The sequence below is a fragment of the Corvus hawaiiensis genome, chromosome 4, assembly GCF_020740725.1.
Source record: "Corvus hawaiiensis isolate bCorHaw1 chromosome 4, bCorHaw1.pri.cur, whole genome shotgun sequence".
In the NCBI taxonomy this organism is placed as follows: Eukaryota; Metazoa; Chordata; class Aves; order Passeriformes; family Corvidae; genus Corvus; species Corvus hawaiiensis.
Window position 1 is genome coordinate 64,991,300 of NC_063216.1, and position 24,936 is coordinate 65,016,235.

The 24,936-nt window shown below is 40.7% G+C and overlaps 1 protein-coding gene across 1 annotated transcript in view; it reads right to left on the reverse strand.

Moving 5' to 3' along the window:
* The window catches only part of CPNE8 (copine 8), a 79,953-nt gene extending 63,872 nt beyond the window's left edge, over positions 1-16,081 (reverse strand). Inside the window, exons 1-2 of the mRNA XM_048301992.1 lie at positions 15,942-16,081; positions 2,048-2,088 (exon numbers count right to left, since the gene is read on the reverse strand). Coding sequence (XP_048157949.1) covers positions 2,048-2,088; positions 15,942-16,081 — 181 coding nt within the window. The remainder of the gene's footprint in view (positions 1-2,047; positions 2,089-15,941) is intronic.
* Between the last annotated feature and the right edge of the window lie 8,855 nt (positions 16,082-24,936).

Genomic DNA, 24,936 nt, shown 5'->3' on the forward strand with positions numbered 1-24,936 from the left:
AATTTGAGTGCTTTAAATAAGCTGTTTACCATAACTGAAAAAGCAGTATGTTGCAAATTGATAAGCAAGTTCATGATACTTTAAAAATATTTCCATATACTCTGAATCCATTAAAAAATACCACCAGTTTACTTCTCAGAAATATTTTAAAATAGATACTAAGATTTCTTTTGGTTTTCCTGCCACTTTGTTTCCATGTTTTCCCCAGAAGGGGTCACCCACCAGCCACGATCACTTTGGTTCGCCCACCTGTGCGTTCTCGGGCTGTGCACAGGCTACAGAGCCTTTTGCATGGAGCATCTCCTCCCAAGAAAGCATCTCCAGCACTGTAGCTCGGGCAGCAACTTCAGCAGCTCTGCCTCTAGCTCGCAACTGCTGACACGTTTTTTACTGGGCTACGTTTGAGCAGGGCACTGTGTGCTCCCCTGGCTGGCAGAAGTTCTGGCAGGCAAGCACCGCTCATGTGGTTTTCAGAGCTGACTGGAACCAGCTGTGACTGTCACAGGGTTGTGCATGGCCTTCTCCCACACAGGTCACACCGCACACCCCTGCCACTCAAACCCTGCGATTTATGCCAAATAGAGTTCCCTAGCTGATAAAAAACTTCAAGCACTTGTCCTTAATAATATCTGAGCTTAAAAACTGTAGACACCTTATCACTTTTGCCAGTATGAGAGCTCTCTGAATTCAAGAGAGGGCAATAGGTCACTGAGCACTCTTCAAAACAGTTTAACTGAGGGTCTTCTTTCTCAGAATTGTTAGGGACCTCTGAAGATCATCTAATCCAACCCTAATTTTTACTGCTTTTTTAGCCAACTAAAAATTTTTATTAATATGCAAAACACTCAGTTTTGTTTCTGTGTGATCTCCCTACACCAGAGGCAAGGTATTGCCTATGTCTCCTAGTTTGCTGGGGGTTTTTTTAAAAAAAAAAGCTTTATAGGTTAGAAATCTCAAAGGTACTCCTAACTTCTTGCAGTTTTTCCCCAGGAAGTAGAAGCTTTTCCCTTCAAAAGTGTATTGTGGAATCTCTCTCAAGAAATTTTTGATGCAGAATAGAAACATATACTCTACCAAAAGTACTCAGATGTTTCATACTGCTACATGACTCAGTATTCAAATATCGGGACATGGGTGCATGTTCAGACACATGATACAAGTATATGTGTCTTGGGTTATTTCCAATGTCAGTAAGCACAATATGTGGTATCCTAAGGAAGAAAAGCCCAGGCTTAAAAACAGAAATTGAACTTATAGATAAAAGCAAATGGAGAGTTGTAGGGGAGACAAGATGACACCACAACCTAAGGACTGGTCTATTAACACTACAGAACTCCTCTGATAAACATTATCAGAAAAGAAAGGAAATTTTTTGTTATCTTGGTTCCTTGACTAAAGTTTCTACAAAGCATCTAATACAAGAAGAGAGCAATGAATTTTAAATCAAAAGTTCCATCATAAATTCACAGACATGAGAGTTTTGGGGGATCCAGTCATAATACAGCTTATGAGAAAAGTGAGTGTCACTGGCTTACAATTCTGAAGAGATTAATTCCAAAACCATCATACCATTTTTGATCAGGAAAGATAGTGCTTCCCAGAGATTAATTAACTCAATTTTATTTTTCAGCATTTGACTCAAAGATTAGTGGACAGTATGTACTAACAGCAACAAATGTTTCTAGTTTATTTAGTATTTTGCCTAATAGCTTTGAAAAAGTTCTAAAACAACATATACTAAAAAAGAAACAGCAACCCAACTTTCCAGAATTTATTAATTTTAGGAAACTTTGAATGGGTTGCATGCTAAGTAAGGGACTATTTAGCTCAGGAAAGCAGTATTAAAAACAGTCTTTAAAATTCCAGTTCACATAGCATTAATTATAACTGTAACTTATTCAAGTGTAACTTAATTATTCTAATTAACTGTCACAAAGACAATGTAAACATAACTGACACTGAAGAAAATCACCCACCTAATTTTATTCCGGTGTTTGCACATTTAGAATAGGTAAGAAGAATAAACAATAAAATACTATATACTCACTCGGATCAGATTTAGAAAATGTATCTCTGTCCAAAAGATTTCTATAAGGAAAAAAAAGATAAAAATAATCTTAGGTATAAAAAAATTGTGAAAGATTCAAATCAGATACCAATGCATATACGTTTTTAACATTTTTAATCAAGAGCCAGCTTAGTCTTCTGCCCTCCTAATATACAAGACTTAATCAGCATTAACACTGGAGTCAGCTTACATTTCATTTTATTATCCATTCTGGATTTGAACAAACTGTGGCTCATATACTCCAATACCACGAATCAAAAAGCAACCACATGTACATTACATGTACACGTAACGGGCTGTCCTGGGTTGCAGTGTATTCTATTACCATCCTCATGAGCTGTTGAAATCAGGTGGGGCAATGTTTCCTTGCCTCCTCCCCCCAGACCATCTTTCTGTTAATGGCCCATCATTGTCCTGCCGCATGACTCAGAGAGAACTCCCTCCGGACTATCTTCTGTTAATGAGCCTCATCAACACTTGGCCTCATGACTCATTACCCCATTGTGAGATGCTCCACCCAGAGGGAGGAAACAATCCTGGATATAATCTGAGACTCTGAACACCAGAGACAACCTTCCCACTGGATTTCCAGAGGACAGGAGCTACATAGCCACCACTGGACCTTCTGAGGAAGAGCAGACCCCTTTACTACAGGATCACCACTTTTAGAGGACTGCAGCCACCATTCTACCAGACTGCTACCACCACGCTGACTAACAGGGTGCCAGGTTGTATCCTGACTCTGTCTGTTTGAAACAGTGTTATCCGCCTTTATTTTTTCTTCCCCCTTCCTTTTTATTTCCCTATTAAATTGTTATTCTGACTTGGTGTCTCCCACTAGTTTGTTTTCAAACTAGTACACAGGCATTGGGAAGAGAAATGCCTTTAAATTGCAAATGTCTACCAGAGAGTAACTCGCCAGTTCAACCCAAAAACATTAAGACTTTATTTAAAAGAATGGCTGTAAGATTTCAGAGCCATCAGGAAGTATCTCTAAGAATCTGTCATGGACAAGTAAGGTAAACAGAAATGATCCACACATAGGACATGCATCAAAACTAAGATTCTTCTAATCGTCCACAGAACACCTAGGAAAAAATACTAATTTTGTTATGGAATGCAGTCCCAATATCATAACCACACTTCAGCCAGCTGCAAATCATACACATATGAATGGACTTAAATTAACAATTCTGAAGAATCAGGACTGACCAGAAACTATTCTCAGAATAGTTACCAACATTTCATCATTCAAAAAAAAAAAAATTAAATAAATTTTTAAAATTATCTTGACAGACTAGAAAAATGTTCTGAAAACAGGATGGCATCGAACAAGGACAACAAAGAGCTATTAAACTTTGGAAGGTATTAACAGCAAAAATGCAGCATAGCTACACGTAGCTGGATATACAGCAGTTATGTCAAAAATAGCCCTAGACATCACAGTTGACCACAAACTGAATGCAAGTCAGGAGCCTTGTACCTTTGGGAAAAAGGCATACTGGAATACACAAACAAAAAATGCCACTTTAGACTAATTGTCTGGTCTTCATAACACTGGCAAACACTCAATTCAAGCAATAATGTTTTGGACACTCCAATTTCTTGCAATCTAAAACAGACATGGAGCCACTGGAGTTCAGTGAAAACAGAAATAATCGGAAGTATAAAGACTGTATCTATGAGGGAAAGAAACCCTGCTACAAATTGAAGCTGACCTCAATATAGACAGAGCAAGTAGGAACAGGTTTAACCATAAATTGAATCTTCTGCACTGCAGGCACAGAAGCTGAACTTTATTCCATTGTTTTACCATCTTTCACTGTTAAAGGTGGGCAGACATGATGTGAAATCCCCACTGCCTTCAAGAATATGTCACAGAGCTACAAATTCTAGTAAGTTCTTTGATCCTACCCCAGAGCAAAAGAAAGGATTAAATAACCAGTTTACATCCCTTATAGCTTATTATTTTTAGTAATTAATAGAGCCTCTTCAAGGGTCACCAATTACTACTCTCATTCAGATCTAAATCACATAATCTTCGTGCTACTGAACAGTGCTGAAAAGTGTATGAATATTTTGTTCAATACAGGTGTTCTAAGTGGTCCACTTAAGACTTCAACAATGAAAAGATACCGTATTCCAAATTCAGGTATTGCTAAGTTCACCTTTCAAAACAAGCAATATGAACAAAAAAATAGCTTTAAATGAACATTGGACAGATCTGTTTTATTTAATCTAGCCAAAGCAGGCACTAGCTTTAATATTAGTGCTTGTGAATGAACCTGAATTCTGCATACACTAATTCTTCAGAATTTCTCTAGTCCATTCCGAAGTGTAATTCTTACACATACAACTATACTCAGCGAAACTGTATCCTACCCAAACAAAAATCACGTAAATATCAATTGGAAGTATTAAGAAACCTAGGAAAATCAGTGAACCCAAGTCAGTATTTGACAACACTTACTACAAACTGCTTTAAAAGACAGTGTAGCAAGTTCTGCAATATCAGAATTGCCAACCCAAAACGAAAATTGCTTCCTATTCCTCTTTAATTATACATACCTAGATACACCATTAATTCCTGGTAATTAGAATTGGATTATCCCAAAATGAATTGCAATAAAACCTCATAATTAGAGTTATATGAAAGAAATAGCACATTAGATTTTGGATCATACTCACCATTAGAATTCCAAGCAATTCTAATTCCTCTGCATGATGACTATACAGTGACCTTATAATTGGTATGTTAGCGCTTGTCCCTGCAGATTAGGATTAAGCAATTTTAGTCATGTTAATACTAAGTTAATGTGCTTCAAGTTCTTTAGATATTTTCTACTCTTTTTGTGTTCCTTTTTAAATCTTGTTCCCCTCTATTTTTCCTATACACATACTAGCATAAAGACTGGCCTGGTACTGTAAGCTCAGTCTATCCTGACACTTTTATTCCAGCAGCTGGAAAAGCAGCCACCATGGGAACAGCATTAAAAGAAGGTAAGAATCTATAATACTTCTTTTAAGAATGTTCCTCCTCACCAGCTATTAGCTGCTCTGGGGTAATCGGAGAGTTAAGAACATTTCTACATAAACAGTATTCCTGAAAGCATTGCAAGGGTAGAGATACCCAAGTTTAACATTGTAATTTAGGTCATTGATGCAATCAACTAATTGTCTTGAACTAGTACAACTTGCAACACTGTCAATTCAACCCTTCACACATTTTCCTACAAATAAACAATGTCTTCAGCAAAGTTTGCAGCATGCCTGATTGTCCAAATCATAAATAGCCAACCAAAACAGTAACATAAGAACTTAGCAAGCTGTTCAAGCAATGCAGCCAATTTCAATAGGAACTTTAAAGAAAAAGTACCAACAGGAAAACAAAAAAAAGAAAAAAAAAGTCTGATTTGGCCACTAAATCACCTAACAACTCAATAGGCTGTTCAATTTCATTTGTGCATTTTCATTTCAGGGGGATAACAAAGTGCTCCTTCAAACATAAGAAAACTGCATGGTACATAAGCATAGGACAATCTACAGCCACAAGAAATAGTAACACAAAATATAAAGCAGACTAGATGTCCTTCTAGAAATTTAGGTAGTCTTCGTGCTCTTAATTTTCAATAGCACTTTCTGCACAGACTGAGCAATACAGTGTCATTTTTTTCACTTTTTCCTGAGAAAAGCATTCTCTTTGGTAGTAAACTGCTTTGTCTCAGGAAAGCTCACAAATTCAGAAACCAGAAATACCTGAAATTTTTCTTTCTCCTAATCAAAGTATCAAGAGAAACAGACTTCTATTTTAACTGAACACGGTATCTTTTTTTTTTTTAATGCCCATTAAGCATTTCAGATAAAGAATGCAAAAGGAAAAGGAATTTCTGTCAATTATGAGGGAGGGGGAAAAAAACCAAAACGTTTTTCCTTGAGAAACATGCATATCAAACATCTACAGCAAGGAAGTCTAGGAATATCTGTGCAGAAAGTGTTATTCTACCAGCACAGATCTTGAAGGACTTCATTCTGCACCTGCCCATTCTGGAGTGGACCTTCCAAAACAGTTGCAACAGCGTAGATGTCTAGGGAAAAAGAAATTAATAGGATCCATAACACTGGAAATGCTGGGATTTTTTTTTCTGTATAATGAGAGCAATTTCCCCAGGGCAAGGAAGAAAGCGATCACTAAATAAGATAAAAGTTAAAATATATTTATCTATGCCTTACAGAATCACTTTGTTCACACAGTTTCATAAACTCCATAAAACCTTACCAAAGCAACAGTTTTATAAAGTAACAGTGCAGCGCTCAAGAAGTTTTTTAGAATAGAATGTTACAGTTGGAAGGAGCCTACAATGATCATCCCACCCAAGAGCCCAACCACTACAGGGCTGACCAAAAGTTAAAACATGTTATTAAGGGCATTGTCCAAATAAATGCCTCTTGAATACTGACAGGCTCAGGGCATTGGCCACCTCTTCAGGAAGCCTGTTCCAGCATTTGACCACCCTCTCAGTAAAGAAATGCTTCCTAATGCTGAGTGTCTGGTACTGTTTAATCGAAAACGACTCAGAGGTATAAATCAGATGCTCCAAGATTCACTGATCTGGTTAGCAGTGGCAGCTAACCAGAAACCATCACAGCCCACGCTGCTTCCTACATCTCTCGTCCATTATATATTATATGTGTGTTGTCAGATGTACACTAAATAGTAGCATTTACTCACCTTATCCACATATACTTTCCTTCAAATTTCACTTTATTTTAGCGATCAATTGCTGAACTTCCTTCTCTGTAAGTTTTTTTTTAACCCTTTGTTACTCCAAACTGCTAAGCAGAAGTAAAACCAATTCCTCCATCAGAAATTACAGAATTCCGGCCCTGAACAACAGACCACAGTAACTACAGAACTGAACAGTTTAAAATCTGCTTCTCTAGTTTCAAAATTAAAAAAAGGAATAAATCTGCATTGACTGGGAAAAGACTTACTTATATATTGCTTTCAACAGCTCTGAAATCCTTAATGATAAAAATGGGGTTTACTTCAGATTAATTTGTAAGAATTTCTCTGGGTGCTATGGCTTTATGTTTCTCTTCCTCTTTAGATTACATTTAAATGCATGCAAAACTTCTTTGGTTGTGAAATAAAGCATTCAGCAGTTTGCAAACACAGAAGTTAGTTACTCATGCCAAATAACTTTTAATTTTTAGAAAACGTACATTTTCAGTGTATCATATTCGTATTATACATTATAAGCATACACTACTTCTGTCACACTTGTATCAATCTATGGAAAAAGGAATTGTGCTTAGTTCATTAAACAAATGCATTTCTGTTTCCCTCACTTAACAATGGGCCTACATCACTTTTTCAAGGACGATCCTGATAAAGAAGGGAGCATCCCAGTCATTTTTTAATGTGCAGAATAGTATCTACAGTACTACTAAATGTAACATAACTGTATTAACCGAGTAGTCACTGCCCTTCAGCCTTGATGGTACCACTGAACTTGCAAGGATCAGTCCTAAGATGACGTATGATCCAGAGAGTCCACTCGAGTGAAGAGCCCACTTGACCTACCTGCAAAGTAATTTCACAAACTGTAGTAGCAGCTTAAGTAGTCACCCTTCCACAACTATTTACTCTCTCCTGTATTCTGTCAGAGCACAACAAAGCCAGCTGTTAGCCTCCAGCTCTCGAGATTCAAAATGCCCTGGACCTAAGTGCAGATCAGACAATTTCTCAGAATTTTACATTCTTGTCAAAATAACTGGTTCTCTAAGAATAAGCTCACAGGTGAGACAACAGTGGCTCCACTGACTAACAGGCAATTAGGATGACCTGTTCCTTTCTGTTCCAACCATCTCCATTCTTTGGGGCACTAGAAGAACCAGACAGAAAGCAAACATATCTCTGATGTGCAAGCTTAAGAAAACATTCCCAATACCTCTTCATAACCTTTGGAGAAGTAATTCACTCTTCTTGTTCACCAGAAAACAAAGAAATAATTTTCAGCCTCACTGTAACTTTTATTGTGAAGCTAAGAATATATTGATTCAGAAGCCATTAGGGAAAAAAGAAAGGGAGAAGCAATGAGAAGCGTAAGACCAGCAGTGCTTCCCTGAGTTTTATGACAATCCACAGAAAGCCATCTCTGGCTAAATGTATGCAAACAATTTTAGGATGAAACCTCTATTAAAACTGCTGACTACTTCTGAGGGTTAAAAAAACCCCAAAGGAATTGCCAAGTTTATTTACTCTAACACAGCAATAGTTTTACAGGAGTTCTGTTGAAACAGACAGGAAATGCTGGGTTATAAAAATACACTTCCACAGATGAAACAGACCTGAACACAATCTTGGACTATTCCAGTTTAAATTTTAAAAAAGCCCATTTAGTACTATCACAACATGATGGAACTCTGCTTCAGTACCACCCCAATTACTATTTGAAACCAACAGAATAAGCCATCCACATTTATGTTGTTAAGGGTGGACAGGTAAACAGTCTCTGGCTCTGAGCTCCTGGTGATGTATCCTGGGAGATGGCACTAAGGACTGCTGGTGGCCTCAAAAGAGATCTTCAATCTAGTGTCAACTCACCACTCCTTTCCAGTTACTTTCACCCAGACCATCCAAATCCATGGATATGCTGCCCTACTTGAGATCTGATTTCTTTAGGAATGTATAATACAGTTAATAGAGTGTTTCATTAATGTATAACAACATATAAAACATACGGATCAGTTTCGCACAGTTCTTCTGAAACAACTCTTTGAAAGGTATGCCTCAAAGAAGTAATTTAAAAAGCAAATATATACCAACAGTGTAATATCTATCCTTTCTCTGCCATTGCAGGACTGTCAGTGGGTGAGCCACTGCTCAGAGGGGCAGAGAAAAAAATGAGGAAAATAATACTGCCATAGAAAGCCTTCATAAAAATACATGAAGTCATTGCACATTTCCTAGCACCTAGATCTTTTCCTGCTGCCAGGCTTCCCTGTATGCCACCTTTCTGAGGCCTAGGACAGTGGGCTTCAGCTGGGGGAGGGTGTTACAGTGAGCCACCCGTCAGTGTCCCATGTCCTGTCTGGGGAGAACCGTGAAGTTTACAGAGGTGGCAGGGGTGGAAGAGGTGGTCTGAGAAGGAGTATGATGTTGATGACTTCTTCCTCCCCACTCTGAGGACCCCCAGCTGAGTTAACAGCTCTGACTTCATTCATCTGCAACTCCATTTTATATCCACATTTATGTACACCGTGTACAGCCTGTATTGCATCTGCTTGAGACCTGCTCTTTCACCACTTTTGGTTTTGCCCAGCTCCCAAACTCCACTTCCTTACCAACCACGGATGACCTCTTTAAAGCACTGGGATCCCCAGTAAGGGGACATCCTGAGCACCCTCTTTTCACCCTCTGCTGCCACACTCCCATCCTGTGCTCCCAATTTGCAAAGCCTCTGCTATCACACGGTGACAATGCTCTGCTGCACTACACCATTCTGTGAGGGTCACAAATACTTCACTATACACATAATAACTACTTGCTACTACTATCTGCTAAAAGAAATACGGTTATACTACATAATTATACAAGGAAAAGCCAAAGTGAAACTAAGCAGCCGCCACCCAGTACCGGGTTTGGGTTTGCAGCTAAGTAAACCCAAACAAAGCTTCATGTAAGCAAAGACAAGTTCAGACAAAACTTGACAAGTCCTGAGACTTGCAAGGTTGCATGAAATCTGAAGCCTTTGTGAAATGTTAAAGGTTAATGACTCAAACAATCAGATTTGCAAAAGCAGCAGGTGCTTTCTTGAGGCCAGATTTGCATCCCCTAAACAAAGGGGAGGAGAAGAATTTTTGGATGTGTGGTGAAACCACTGATCTTCATAAGAACAGCCACAGTGCAGAGGAGGTGCACACCCACCACCAGAGGATGACCACAAGAAACCAAGCTTTGCTTATCAACAACCTTCTTTGTTGAGCCAGATAAGGGAAAAGGCCAGTAAGAAGCAGATCCTGCAAGGTGGGGTAATGCTTTTTATCATGCCAATGTCCTCTCCTGATAAGGCTCAGGTGTAAAACCACCCCCTGGGGGAGGTACCGGGACATTCATACATAAGCCTGAAGGTATTCATTCCTTCTGGTAAGTCACAACTGGCTCAACCGTGCAGTCGTGAGAAACAGTGGTCCTGTCTTAGAAAGGGCCACAAATCATCAGAGATCCCCCAAGCACCCCCAGACTGTGGAGGATCCACAGTATTTCATCAGTGTAAAACTCCACTCCCAGGGGAGGTACCTGGGCCTTCCCACCTGAACATATATTAACACACTGAATCTTTTATTCGGGGACTTCTCCACCCTCCACGGATAAAGACCGTGACCACCACTTCGATCAAGGGACATCGAAATTGCTACAATCGAGTCTCGGTGCTGGATCCATAGGTAGTGATATCCTTCCTCTCCTTTATGTACTTTTACCCTTTCTTTCTTTTCCCTGTATATTTTCTTAAGTGATATTTGTATACCTTTATAGAAAATAACCAAAGTAGATACACACCTCCTTTCCATTGTAATCAAACTGTTCTGAAATAAACCTGCCATGTGTATTCACACTGATCATTCAGTGTCATTTCACTTTGATCCACCCCAAGGGATCTAGTAAGAACTTTTAGTTACCCCATCTCAGGGATGGGTTGTAACAGCCTGTCCCTAGTGTGCAGAAAATCATGCTATGAAAAGCCAGTGTCCACAGAAGAGGCAGAGCAGTCCCACAGCTTTATTCGAATAAAGAGAGGGAGTCCACTGGGCCATATGCACGTGGGGTTTCTCTCTGGAGGTTTCACAGGGCACAGCCTCCTTTAATCTAAACTCCCGGCCGCATGATGCCCTCTTCCTTCCCCCAGTGGCTGAGGTACTCAGAACGTATAGCCTTCCCGAACAGCCTACCACCTATTCCCCCCTTGAACATGTCATTCTCCTCTGGAGTTTAGAAATTCAGGGTATGTTGGTTCTGTAATGGACTTTGTGCTGACCCATTTGTCTATTACCCCAAAGTTCAGGAGTCAAACCGTCTGGGTTCTGTAACAAGCCTGTGCAGCTTGACGTTGGTAGAGCTCATTTCAAAGACATTAACGCTCATTTCTCCTGAAGACACTCACCCATGCAATCTGCCTTAAATTCTAGAAGTCACAGGGCTGCATGTTTAAATTTCAAACAATTGACACACACACAGGTGAAAACTAAACCATGCACTCTATCAGGAATGCGTCTCCATGACTATTTTGTCGGACACTGTCACCCATTTATGTTTTTTCTCATCCGAAGCCAGCTGGTTGTCTAGGTAGTTTCATCTCAAAGAAAAAAAACATGTAAGATCAACCTTCTGTTGCCAGTCACATATAACCATTCCACGGACCCTTAATCCAACCTGGAAACACATACACAAAGAAAGCAGGAAAATAAAAACCAGATTTACAATCAAAATTAATTTCATTTTCTGTATTTTGTACTATACAGAGTTACAAGCTCAAATAATTTGTTAGGAATATATCTTTTATCATTGTCTCTTTCTGTGACAGGGATTTCTAAAAAATTATTAAAATTTTAAAAAACCCCAGAAGGTAGGTATGATGGCTGGAGAGATGTGATCTTGCCAGAAATCAATGCCTAGGACAATCAAAGATATAATTAAGGATACTTTTAGGTATTGCAAACACTAGGAAGTGGCTGGTTAAGACTTTCAGAATGCCAAACAAAAGAAAAAATTCTGAAGTAGTATGTTTTGTTCCTCTGTGCAAGAAACTTGAAATTAAATTATCTTAATTACTGAGAATAGGGGTTGCTTAATTCCATTCAGCTCATTTATTGTTAGATCTCTGTACAAACTGTGAAGTGGCATAGAACTGATGCAAAGCACGCATGGGCAACCAGTTTTATTTCTGTTGAATTAACAGTGACAAGGCGTTTATGGTGCTTTTACGCACATTATGCCTGTTGTGGGAACACAGGCAGTGTAGAGCCTATCCTACATAAACCTCGACCTATAAAGACACACTGCCTGATTGAACATAGAGCCTTTCAGAGCAGTATTAGCATAACAAACGTTCTGAATTAGCAAAGTGACCCTGTACTGTGTCAATATTTTACAACAATTCTACTGTCTTTCCAATAACCGTGTCATCTTTGATACACTACTAGAAGTCATAAAATGATGAAACTACAGCTTCACTTTCCCACAGATATTAAAAAAACATTCTCAAGAAGATAATTCTGATTGGTAAGTCCATAAATAAACACTAACATAAGGTGTAACAAAACTCGACTTTTTTTTTAACGTAAGATTGCAGAATGGCTGCAGAATTATCAGGTACTCCAGGAAAAAACCTAGGTCAGTTCACACAGTAACCATGATGAACAGAAATCATCATTATACAGATCAGACCAAATAATTAAAACCTTGAACCCATTAAACTACACTGAACTTTTTATGTTCACACAGAGCACAAACTTGCAATTCTCAGCATTAGATAAATTAGTTCAGTCAACACACAACAACTGCACTAACAGTAGGGAAGATGGGAACAGAGTATGAAATTTTTCCAAAACTTAACTAGAATAGAATCAGCGGAGAGTATCAATGGAGGGAAAACAGGATGACACATACATGGCCTGAAGCTTACCTGTGCGTGTAGGACCACAAGCCTACCCACACAGCTGGTAAGAGAAGAGTCATGTCTAGACACAGGCTTATAACCAGCATGCAGTGCCAACACCCCTTTAGATGAAGAGGAACCTTTGGGCTGGAAAACAGTAGTGAAGAAAAAGATAGAGTGCAGCCTATTTCCACTCTTTCACACAGACTGCAGGGACAAGGTCTTGGTCCTTCACCACATGACAACTGTGCAAAATTATGCCAGGCAGCAACAACTAAAGATTGCACGGCAGGTGACGGTAACATTTTCATCAGACCATGAATGCCCTTCAGGACATGTGATGAAGGGAGAGACAGGGTGCAGAGGGAGATAGCTACTAGAACAATTGATCCAGACAACAGTGGACAATTACCAACACCAAAGGATCCTCTGGGATAATACATGTAAATTCTTCTGCCATATTAGATCTGGCTTTTGATCAAAGACTAGTGCTTTCTGATAAACTACATCTTATAGAGTCAGAAGAGAATTGTGAAGTTTTTATTCGATAGGCACTGAGTAGTAATAACTAGAATTAATTTCTTGCTAGTCTAGCATTTGTAGAACTACTAATGTTGGCATTCAAAAGCCATGGGAATGATATAAAAAGCTTTTAGCCATAAAGAAATCCCAGAAAGAGCATGATAACCAAAACATTCCTGGATTTTACAATTTTCACAGAATTTCTCATCTCATGAGATGCACTTCTACTAAAGACTACCTGATGTGACCCTGGAGCTAAACCAGGGTGGCTCGGAGAATATCAAGTAGTGCAATGCCATCTGCATAGTGCTGAACCTGAATAAGTCATTAATACTTGCCATATGAGCATGCAGGCAAATTGGGAAATGCTGACAGAAAAACCACACAGAATTGAAAGCTAAATGAATAGAAACTGTATCCTTATTGAATAAGACAGACAGAAAGACAGAACAGATGACAGAATATTGCCCAGAGTCACAAATTTACTTTGTGGTGCAAACAGCTTGCACTGCTTCACTGACCACCAAGTTACACCTCCTGTACCAACTGGAAGAACTGCCCTCATCTCCTGTAAGAAAAACAAGAAAAAAAACCACAAAAAAACCCCCCAAACAAACCCCCCAAAACACCACCACAATAACAAAAAACCCCAAAGCCAAGCAAAAAGAAAAACCTAAGAAAAAAGTCCAGGAATAAATAATAGTTATCAACTAACAATTGTTGACACAAATTAGTGATCAAATTGGTCCTACAACTCTTCAGGTATCAAGGAAAACAAATGCTGTGACCCAAACTGCTGTTAAAAGCATTTCTCTCCAGGTGTTAAAGAATACACAGCTGCTAATTATTAAAGAATTTTTAGCATTCTCTGTATTTTGCAGTTTGCTCTTGGAGTCTTTCACAATTTCATTTAACACCACATTTCACAAGCTTTAGCCAATAAGTGAGTTTACAGATGAATCACAAACGTGTTACTCATTAATCTCTGCCCTAGTGTCACTCATTTTATACTCCGCTTTGAAGCATAATTTTGTAATCAAGAATTGTCATCCAGCACATACAGAAGAAAGGAATCTCCATTGAAATTCCCATCCTTCTGCACTTGACATCAAGACAAACGAAAGAGTTTCAACGAAACTGACATGGCTTTTAACAACACCTACAGAGAAACTGCCGCTGTAAACTATATACTGAAATATACTGAAATTAGTTACAAGTAAGGTCAGAATCGACTGACTACGTTCTATACCTGCATTTCTTTGTAACTATTGAAAGATTCTTAAACCACTGTAAAACACTGCAGGTATATACATATGATACCTGGAATTAAAGGAACTCCCATACTCCGTGAATTAGGTCAAATTCAGCATAAATGTTCTGACATCTGTAACTGTGACAGGCTATTTGAAGAACTTAAAAGTAATACTAAGGGTCCTGGACTGCTTTTACACATTACAGCACACCCTTCCTCGGACAACAGTCGGTGCTTGTGAACTTTGCAAAGACAGCCAGCAAGTACAACGGGGTGTTTGTATGTCAGCCTGGTGACTATTTCAGTATTACAAATTTAATCTTACTCTATTCCTCACTGCTTCAGCCTTCTTTTGAAACCAACACTTGATAAAACATCAAATCATATTTTATTTACTAAGGAAAGAGAGGGAGTGGTCTGACAATTTAAGTTTAGAGCACTGCCGTTCTGTCCTGGTAGTAGGACTGGTAATGGCAACAGCTCTGGGGAGCTACATTATAAAAGGAAGCAACGGATTGTAGAAGAAACGGGCTCATTTCCCATCAGGAAACACACTGATAGCTCAAATTTTCCTCTAGAAGCTGCCAACTCTGCTGGTGAAAGGCGTGACCTCTTTGCAACTACTAGGAAATACTCAAGGAAGTTGCGGAATGTGAACGAAGACATGAATAGAAAAGCGCACAAACAGAAGTATTTTTTAGACCTCTAATGAGAAAATCTCTGCGTCACAGGAGAAAGCAGGATTTTTGAAATGCCTATAAACAAGCGTCAAAAGAACAAAACCACAGACACCACATTTGGTGTTATGGGTTGGCATTCTCTCAATTTCGCGGCAGCAGCGTTACGATAAAACATGACGAGGCGACACAACACGCCCGTTCCCCTAAGTTTTGCAAGAGAGCCTTGAATAACCCACGACAGGATTACTCCGGACGGGAGGTCTCCGTCCCCACCACGGCTCTTGGGACAGCTCCAGAAGTTAAAAACCTGCCGGATAACCCGCCCTGCGCGCTCACCGATGCGACTCCCGCTCCCGGCAGCGGCGCGGGCAGGATGCGGGGCGGCGGCAGCCGCTGCCCGTCTCGGCGGGACCCGCAGCCGCCGCGGAAGCCGGCGCTTCGGCCCCGGGGTCCGCCGGCAGCACCCTGCGGCGGACACGCCCGGTGCGCGGCCAGCGGGCTGCAGCAAGCTGGCAGCCGGCCCCGGGCTGCGTCCAGCTCTGCCCGCGGCTGCACTGGCAGCTACCCGCGCTCGGCACCCTCCGAGGGCAGGAGTGAGAGCGCCTCGCACAGCACCGGGCATGCGGAGAGCGTCCCGCGCTGCCCTTCTCCTCCCCGCTCCGCTGACAAGCCCGGGGCGAGGGGCACCTGCCCGCTCGCCCGTCCGCCCCATCCGACGCCGCGGGGCGAGCGGGTGATGCGGCCGTGAGTCGCCACCGTACCTGCAGGACACGGAGAGCTCCACCCTGGTGGCCGGGATGCTGGAGCTGAGCACGTTAAAATCCCCCACGGACGCCATCTTCGGAAGCCCACCGCTTCTGCCCGGCTTCTGCTGCCCCGCCGGCTTCTCCAGCCCGAACATGGGACAGAGCGGCGCGGGCGGGAAGGCGGGAGGAAGAGAGGGAAGAGGCGGCGCCAATTGGCCTCCCCTTCGCGATGCCGCTGCCGCCCGTGGCGCGGAGCGCGGTGAACGCGGAGCCCCGGCCCGCGCCGCTCCGCACCCGCGGGATGCGCCCTCCGACTGGGGCGGCGAGGCGGGAGCGGGGCGTGACGTCACCGCGAGCGGGAGCCGCGCGTGCCCGCCCCGGGCGCGGGGAGCCCGACGGCCCGAGCGAGGGGACGCGCCAGGGCTCTCCGGGGAAAGCGGCACCGGAGCCGCCGCGACCCCAAAGCGTGCGGGGCGGGGAAGTGCCCCGGTGGGGGCGTGCCCACCGTGCGGTCCCGAGCGATTTCGCTCCTGCGCCTCCCCGGTCTCTTGCCCCTGGCCCCTGCGCGGAAATTCCTTCTCCGTCCCGTCCCGCCGGCTGTCCGGGGAATCTCTTCCCTGCGCGTTAGTGAGTGAGGAGCCTCCCCGGTGCCTTCCCCCTTGGCTCTTGCACGGAAACTCCCGCTCCGCTCCGTTCTGTTCCGTCCCGCAGGCTGTCCGGGGAATCCCCTCCTTCCCCGTCAGTGCGTGTGCGGGTCCCCGCGCCCCGAGCAGCCGCAGCGGCGCCTGGGGACAGCGCGGGCGGGACAAACGCCAAGGCCCGGCGCGAGGCGAGTCTCTGGAGCCCCACGACAAAAGCCCCGGGCGGCGAAGGCGCGAGGGATTGCGAGACACGGCCGGGGCGCGGGGCTGGGCTGGGCTGGCGCCTCCAGGGGGCGCGACGGAGCGGCCCGGCGGGGTAGGCCGGGCTGGGCCGGCAGGGCAGGGCAGGGCCGGGCCGGTGGATGCTCCTCCGGGCCGTCGCCGGGATAGGAAAACATCTGGGTGGTAATTGCCTTCGGAAAACCAACAGCCATTACAATACCAAAAGAGTCGAGGGAAAAGAGGTGAATTTACCTTGGTTGCTGCGTGCATTGACGCACTGAAAAGGGGGGATTTCACTCTCTCACAGGTGCACAGACCGTTTCCTTCTTTTTTCAAGACCACCAATCCAGTTGTCTTGAATCTGTTCATAATAATTCACAGTAATCACAACAGCTCCATCATTTTATGTGTCATGTATTTAATTTGTTTCCACTCCTATGGCATCTAAGTAGTCCGCAATATTTATTTCTCATCATAGCAGTTTGAAGAGAGATGGAAGTGCTACCATTCCTGTGTCACAGGTGGGAAGTTAAGGCACAGGTAAATTAAATGCCCTGTCTGTAGCCACACAATATGTAGGACAGGTCGAAGATATCAACCTGAAATCATATACTGAAGTCCTTTACTCCTCTGTCTGGTAATAGCTTTATGTGTAACAATAAAGAAGTTTAATGTGTTTATTTATAAAAAAATTTAACTCTAAAGCCACAAACATTATCAAAATACATTTATTTTGAATTTAATTTCTAGTTCTTGTTGCTGTAATTCAAGTTCAATGCATGGTGTCAGGTAGTACTGAATCAGCGGGAGGGGGGAAGCAGAGGTTAAATGATTTGCTAAGAAGCTGTTTGTTAAAAACAATGCATACAGCTTGCTCAACATACCTACTTTACTATTTATTTCAGTAGTGGAGTCTTTTCCGTGTATCATTACATCAAAATAATGGTAAGAGAACCTGAATGTCAACACCTGCTTAGCTCATAGCAAACAGAAGGAACAGTGGTGGGAATGCAGAAGACAGTAATACGTTCTTGTGTACAGAAGATATACTCTCTGTGCGCAGCACACATCTGAAACATAACTCCAGTGGCAGAAACTCAAGGAAGATATCACTGATATTTTATTCAGAAACTTCTGACCACATCCTAGTTCTAATCTTCTGGCTCTTTGTTTTCAGGTTGTTATCACCTGAAGTCTCATTTCTTTATTTTCATTCTCTTGTCCAGAGCAATTTGTCAAGCACAGAGCAATTTCTCATCAGATATCTCTGAAGTACTTCCTCTTAAACCAATCTGTCTGAAGTTCTCAGTACAGCCAAGAAACCACGTACTTTTACAAGTATTCTAGGTGTGTCTGCAGGCAGCCAAACCAGTAAGCCTACAGCTGAAATTGCTTTAAAAAGCCAAACCACAAAACCCAAACAACAAATCAAAAAGAAATTTCCTTCACTACTATTTTTGTCCATACTGTAGTGTGAAGGGATGGGTGAAGGACCACTGGTGTCTTGAGAGGCTAATGCCGAGTACTAATAAGCTGCTAGATAACTAAAAGCTAAAGAACAGTTTTTAAGAAAAAAACAGTTTTCCAGCTTTATAATACATTTCCTCCGTCTTGTATAATCCGCTATAGGGATCTAAACATGATCAGTGTATCCCACAGGGCATGGCATGAATAACCTGAAATGTATGAAGAGTTATTATAGTAAGGATAGTACATCACTATAAACGATATAATTGTTACAATGCTATAGGTGTAACTTAGAAGTATATCATGTAGGTGTGATATGATCTTATATTATTCCCTACTAATCCCGTTTACTTTTGGTTACGTGGGGGTTTGTTTTGATCCTTTTTTATATTACCTGATCTTAATATTTTATTCTACTTAGAAAAATGGGAATAGTTAGCAATTGCTGATTCCAGAAATAGAGCATCCTATGAAAATAATGGAGGAGTTAAGGAAATTCAAGTCTTCAGTGTTGCTGGGGAGATATCCATCTTCCCTCATCACATTTATAAAGGCACAGATATTTTGTCTTTTAATGTTTCAGCTTAGAGTAAATACATAGTTCTGATGCACTGAGAGTGATTTGTATGGGAAAAAGAAACTAAAAATGAAACCAAGGAGTAGTTGAAAGATGTGCACCAATGGGGTTAAATATACATTATTATCATTCCAGAGAGGCACCTTGTATTTTCTCATTCTTAAATGGCACTGAGGTGTGGGAACTGGAACAATGCCCAAGTATTAGGACAGAGGCGGTTTTAGTATCTGAAATTTATGTACAAAATACCTATCAGATTATACTGCAAAAAGAAACATAAGAGCTGTGTGTGGTATATGGTAAGCTGACATTTGAATGACATCAGTGACTCTCTGAAAATTTTGCAATGAAAAGCAGGACATATTTTCTGTGCTTTCTTTTGTGATTATTACTTTATTATTATTAGCTGTTGCTAATTATCAGATACCTACATCACTTGTTTCAATATCTGCAATCTAATTTAAGGAATGAGGGATATAGTTGCAGTAATTATAGCATAAACTATGAACAAACTAGAGATTCCAGAATAGCTGTAATGCGTAACACTGGATGATTGCTTTAAAACATCACAGCTTCCAGCAGTATAATTGAAGCCGAATGCCACAGGATGCAAACATTGATTACTCCCCTCCACCCCCTCAGCTTTCTGCCTTGTAGTTCATTATTAGACATCTCAAGAAAAGAAGTTTTAGGATTAAATCTTTGCACTCCTAAAAAGAATAAAACACACACAGAACCAACACAGACTAATCTGTAGGAAGTTAAGGAACTTAAGGGATCTATTCTACTGTAGATGTGATAGATTATGTGAATGATTATAGAAGTGAACTTCAGCGTTATTGGAACAAAACAATGTGACTACAGTACAATAGCATTTTCATGACAATGACGTTCCTACTCAGTCTGAATTTGTGATGAACATACCAGATTCCCTTGTTCTTCTTCAAGTATCCGTTCAATAGTTCCTTTGAGTAACATCCATCAAACGTCATATTTTTATCCTGGAGGCCACCAAACTGTTTCTTTCAAGAACCTGAAGAATGGAGTGAACTTAGCCATAACTTGGTCCTTTCTGATAGCTGAACATAGCACTGAAACAATTCCAGTATCCTAATGCACACTACTTTGTTTGAGAATTGTTATATCTTTATTTCCTGCCTTTGATTAATATACTTAATTTCCTCCTTCTTTGCTAGTGCTGATTGTTTCAACCCATTGAACAAAGACAAGGAATTTAGCATAAATTCCTGATAAATAAACCATAATTCCTGATAAACCATCAGTGCCACCATCATTACTGGAACCATCAGCAAGAACTGTGGCTGAATACTGACCACAGGCTTTGAAAACTATCTGTAATAGAACATGCTGATGGATACATTTAGTCCCTTTATTCTTCTAGGATTAATTATCTCCTATAACTCCATGATTTTGCAATCTGCTTTCAAAACACACAAATACTGATGAAGTTCTGGTTTTGTGAAAGTGAAGTCTAAAGGAGGTGTCAGACACAGAGGTTAGATGTAAAGAGAAAGTCTCCACTCCTTCAAGGTTTTCACTTTAAACACTAGTTTTTCAAGGGCTAATGTCTACAGTCACACAGGTGTCAAGAAGAATACATTCTTCAGTAAAAAGTGTCTAGGCCTTCTGGGTTTAAAAGCCTTTGAAACCTATCCTCGCTCCTTGTCACCATGGCATAAGCATGGGGAAGGTTAGTGAGTTGTCAGTGCACAGACAGATAAAATTTCACCCTTTCTGTACCATGACAAAATTAGTAATGCATTTGTTTGTATACCTCTCTACTGTTTCCATGCAGAATAAAATCACAAAGTGTAAAAATGACTTCCCCTCTTCAAACACACAAAGGACAGCTATCCAACAAATACTCTCTCTATATTTATCTACACTAGAACTCTTATTTATCAAAGTACCTTTAGCACTAGATAGGTTTCCTGTATTGTTTCAAATTTTCTTCCAGTTTGATCCAGGCCAGAAGAAAGAGATCAGCAGCACAACCATAAGGTTCCTTCCTTCCACATCCTAAGGCAAACATTCTTCCATGGAATCAGGTTAAGTAGTATCAGTTCCTGAGACAGTTTTCAGTTAGTTCAAGAGCTCTTCAAACTGTCAAAGACCTCTGAAACATTCTCGAGTCATCCAGGAGGTGTCATGGGATCCATTTCACATCTTACACCTAGTACTGCATAGTAAGGTCTCTACATCTATGAACAGAGGAACTTTCGATCTACTGAGCACTTTTTCTGGCTCTCAGAGTGAAGCAAGTAGTGTGGAATTCAAATTCTAAAAATGTGACTTGGGAGTATTTTTAGTACAGGTTTTTAACAACAAAGTCAAATTAAAGTTCAGGTTTTATTTTAAAGGACAAGGAAACAAACTGATTAGATCTTTTTGGGTGAAAAAGTTTTATCCATGCGCCTTAAACTGAGCATTGGCCATCCAGCTTGCATTTCTGGACAGGCTGCCAGAAAAATGTGAGGATGCATTTAAGGTAATTTTTCTAGAAAGACCATTCATGAGTGGCTCATGGCAGCAGATAATTCCAGGTTCTGCTGAACTAAGTGTTTAGTATGGCAGAAAGGATGGTAACAAGACGATTGTCTGCATACAGTTTATCTCAAAAATTCTAAATAACAATGTTCAGTGAACATAAGATTAGGCAGCCCCAAAATGAAGCCTCGACATGTTTGTCACAAGATCAGCTGAACACTTCAGGAAAGTATTTTAGTCTCAGAAGAGGGAGAGGAGAATCTACTTCTTGCTCTTCAGTTACTTCCCATGTTCTTGGATTACTCCTGATGATTTGAATTATTTTTTTTCTTCCCTTCCATGCCCACTCACTTCTAGGCCTTCCATATTTCTAAGAAATATCAGCTGATTCGTGGAAAATATTTGTCTGTTACCAATTTTTCAGGAATAATACATTTCACAGTTTCTTTCTCTGCCTAATCACGACGCGTATCTTTTCCCTCCATGTGCTTCCAGAATATTCATAAAATCAATGCCACCATCAGCAGTACATCTTGGGAGGCCAAGTCTTCATATGTAAAAGTTGCTTTGTGAATTTGGCTAATGCGGAAGAAATTAGCACACAGCTTCTACAATTTGAAGGTATGTTATCCAGTTATTTTCTTCATGGCAACTGAAGTCAAACTCAGTTCTTTTAGGAAAAAAATCATTACAGCTATTCTGAATCCACAGGAGCAACACCCAAACTGCTACATCCTCCTCCATCACCCGGGTTGTGGCTTTGGTACTCATGCACATGACTTCATGTATTTCCTGCTAACGTCAAGGAGGCATTGGGTCACACTGCTTCAGGCATGAAAGAAATCAGTAACTCTGCCAGAATAGAGACAGATTTAATCTTTGAGAGTAGACTCCATCACAGATTTCATGAGGGAGCACCAATTGCTGATCTATTACCTACCTGTAAATATTCAGACAAATGTGTAAATGGTGAGGGTGATGACCTGGACTAATCTGGGTAAGTATTGGATCCACTGGTTGCCAATAGTCACACACTTGAACTCATATAAATAAATAGTCTGGATGATATATCAGGTTCACTTAGCATTTCATCTTCCCAGAAGGATCCCTGTGGAGTCAGGGTAACACTTTATATTCTAATTAGCCAGCAAGAAGCAAACCCAAACTTATTCTGTCAATTGCTTTTTAACAGTTTCTTTCACAAATTTCTCAGTGTAAGCCAAGATAGTGGAATTTCAAAAAACTTGTCACCATATGTGCCCATACCATTTCTATGGCTTCCTCATTTTGAAAAAAAGTGGTGGGTGTTTCTGTATTCCTTCAAAGATCAGTGAAATCCCAGCATGTTGCCAGGTCCCTCCATGTACTATTTTTCATGCAGTCAGGATTACAGTGAAACTCTGTCCCAAATTAATTTTGAAGGCTGCATGTGATTTACTTTATTCACTTCTTGATTTTTTTTTTTCCCCAAGATTATACTTGTTTTGTGGAAGAAATCAACAAATGCCCTTTGGGCAAAAAGAGAGCACGGTTCTATTTTCAGAGATGAAAATCTTCATGTCTCCTTAGGACTCTCTGTCATATTTGATAACTCACTCTTAGACACAGAACCAGAAAACACAAGCCTCTCCCACACAATAGGTTCTTATGGTCTGGGTTCTGGAAAGAGGAGGAATTGTGTCTGGGAATATTTGTGAAATTGTGCGAGGATATAAACGTTCTGTTTCCCAGCTGAAAGACTTTCTGAGTGGGTAACCAGTACTACCTGTGATGTTGATTTGGCTTCCACAATTGATTTTATGCCTCCACCTACAAGGACTCGAGCAGCAATAACTGAAATAATAGGAATATCATTAAACACCTCTACTCCCGTAATTATCAATAATTAGTCCTTGATAGGAGCTTCAAGGTCAAGACAAAGCAGACATTAATCTATTAAATCACTTTAGCTTTCACCTCCAGGGTAAGCCTCTAGCAGTAGGGGCTTTTTGTTCAGATACGCAGAGTTTATCATTTTAGATAAAATGCAATTTTTTGAGCTCCTCAGTATGGTTGGGTTCTGCAGAGCCCATAGTTTTCTCCCAGTGTGCAGACACGAGGTTTGTCTCAGGGAAGGAACTGTGCAGTGGCCTGGGTTGCTCTGCCCCTCAGTGGGCCTGGCTACTGCCTACACAGCTGGGATATCTCTGCAGCAAAAGGGAGGTCCTTGTGCACAACATATTTTGAAGAAATACAGTTACTGCAGGACATTAATGTCTTTTTCTTCCCATTTACCAAGCTCCAAAGTGACTACACAAACTCTCAGAGAAGCTGATTTTAATCACGCATGACTCACTTATAACTATGAATTGAATTTTCCAACTTTACAGCATTTATTTTGATTGCATTTTATAATGACAGTTTCCATCCTAGTTACCAAACAGTAATTTATGATATAGGTTAATTTTGCGTTATTAATGAACTATCAAAAAGGCAGTGTGACTTATAGTAATGACATTTAGCAAGTCACTAAAATATCTAGAGAAAAAATAAGAACTTCAGAGAGTTGCTTCTTTTCCTTTCATGAAAACAGAAAAGAACCGCAGATAGAAAAGTGAATTTTGTAAGAATATTTCTTCTTTTTTCATACTCATGTATTCCCTCGTTCATGAATTTTAATTTTATATCATTTTCCATTCCATTAAAATACCTTAAACAAACAGTTAACAGCATGTGGATTGTCTTTTGGGAACACTGTCCATCAGATTTTTCTCATTTCATGGCAACATTCAAGCAATTAAGACTTTAATGAGGCTGAAAATTTCCAGCCCAAATAATGTAATGAGTTTGACTATCTTCCAGAACAACTGTGGCACTAATGCAGGAATGAGTTTAACCATATGCTTGAATTCATAACTCTGTTGTTGGGCAGCAGCTGTCTGCCTCTTAAGTGAGGTGTAAAGCTCATACTTAACATTTGCTGATTTTGGAGGCTTTATTGAACCATTGCTTTGCCTGTGTGTGAAGTACAAGTACAATATTGCCATTTTCTCACCTGTCACATTCTGCTCTCTCAATGTACTTACTCATATCCACAAATTATTCAAATGAGACCTGATCCATTACTTCAGTTTTTAAATACCTCTAAGGATTGCACAATATTTCTCAAATGGGAGGTAAATTAGATTCTGTTACTTAACAGAATATGAAAAATTAAACTGTATCAGCACCATGGACTGAGCTGTGCTGATGGCTTCCAGGACTTTCTCATTCTGTATCTGTGCTAAGTGAGAACTTTTCATTTCCTCTTCTTTTCAGAAAGGTTTTGCATCCTGATAAAAACAGTACTTGGTTTCCTAAAATGACTTCATACACATTATTTATCCAACTGTGAAATAAACATTAATCTTCAAAAATAAAGACCTAATTAGCTTGGAGCAATTGCCAGATACCAGCAGCATACTTTCCAGAGCCACAGTGCAAGAACTCTGTGAAAATTTTTCTACTATTTAGGTAACCATAGCACAGTTGTCTTCAAGTTATTCTGCAAAAAAGATGCTGGCTTGCTGCCTGCGCAACCAGAATTTGTCCCAGCTGAGAAAGTAGCTTCATAAAC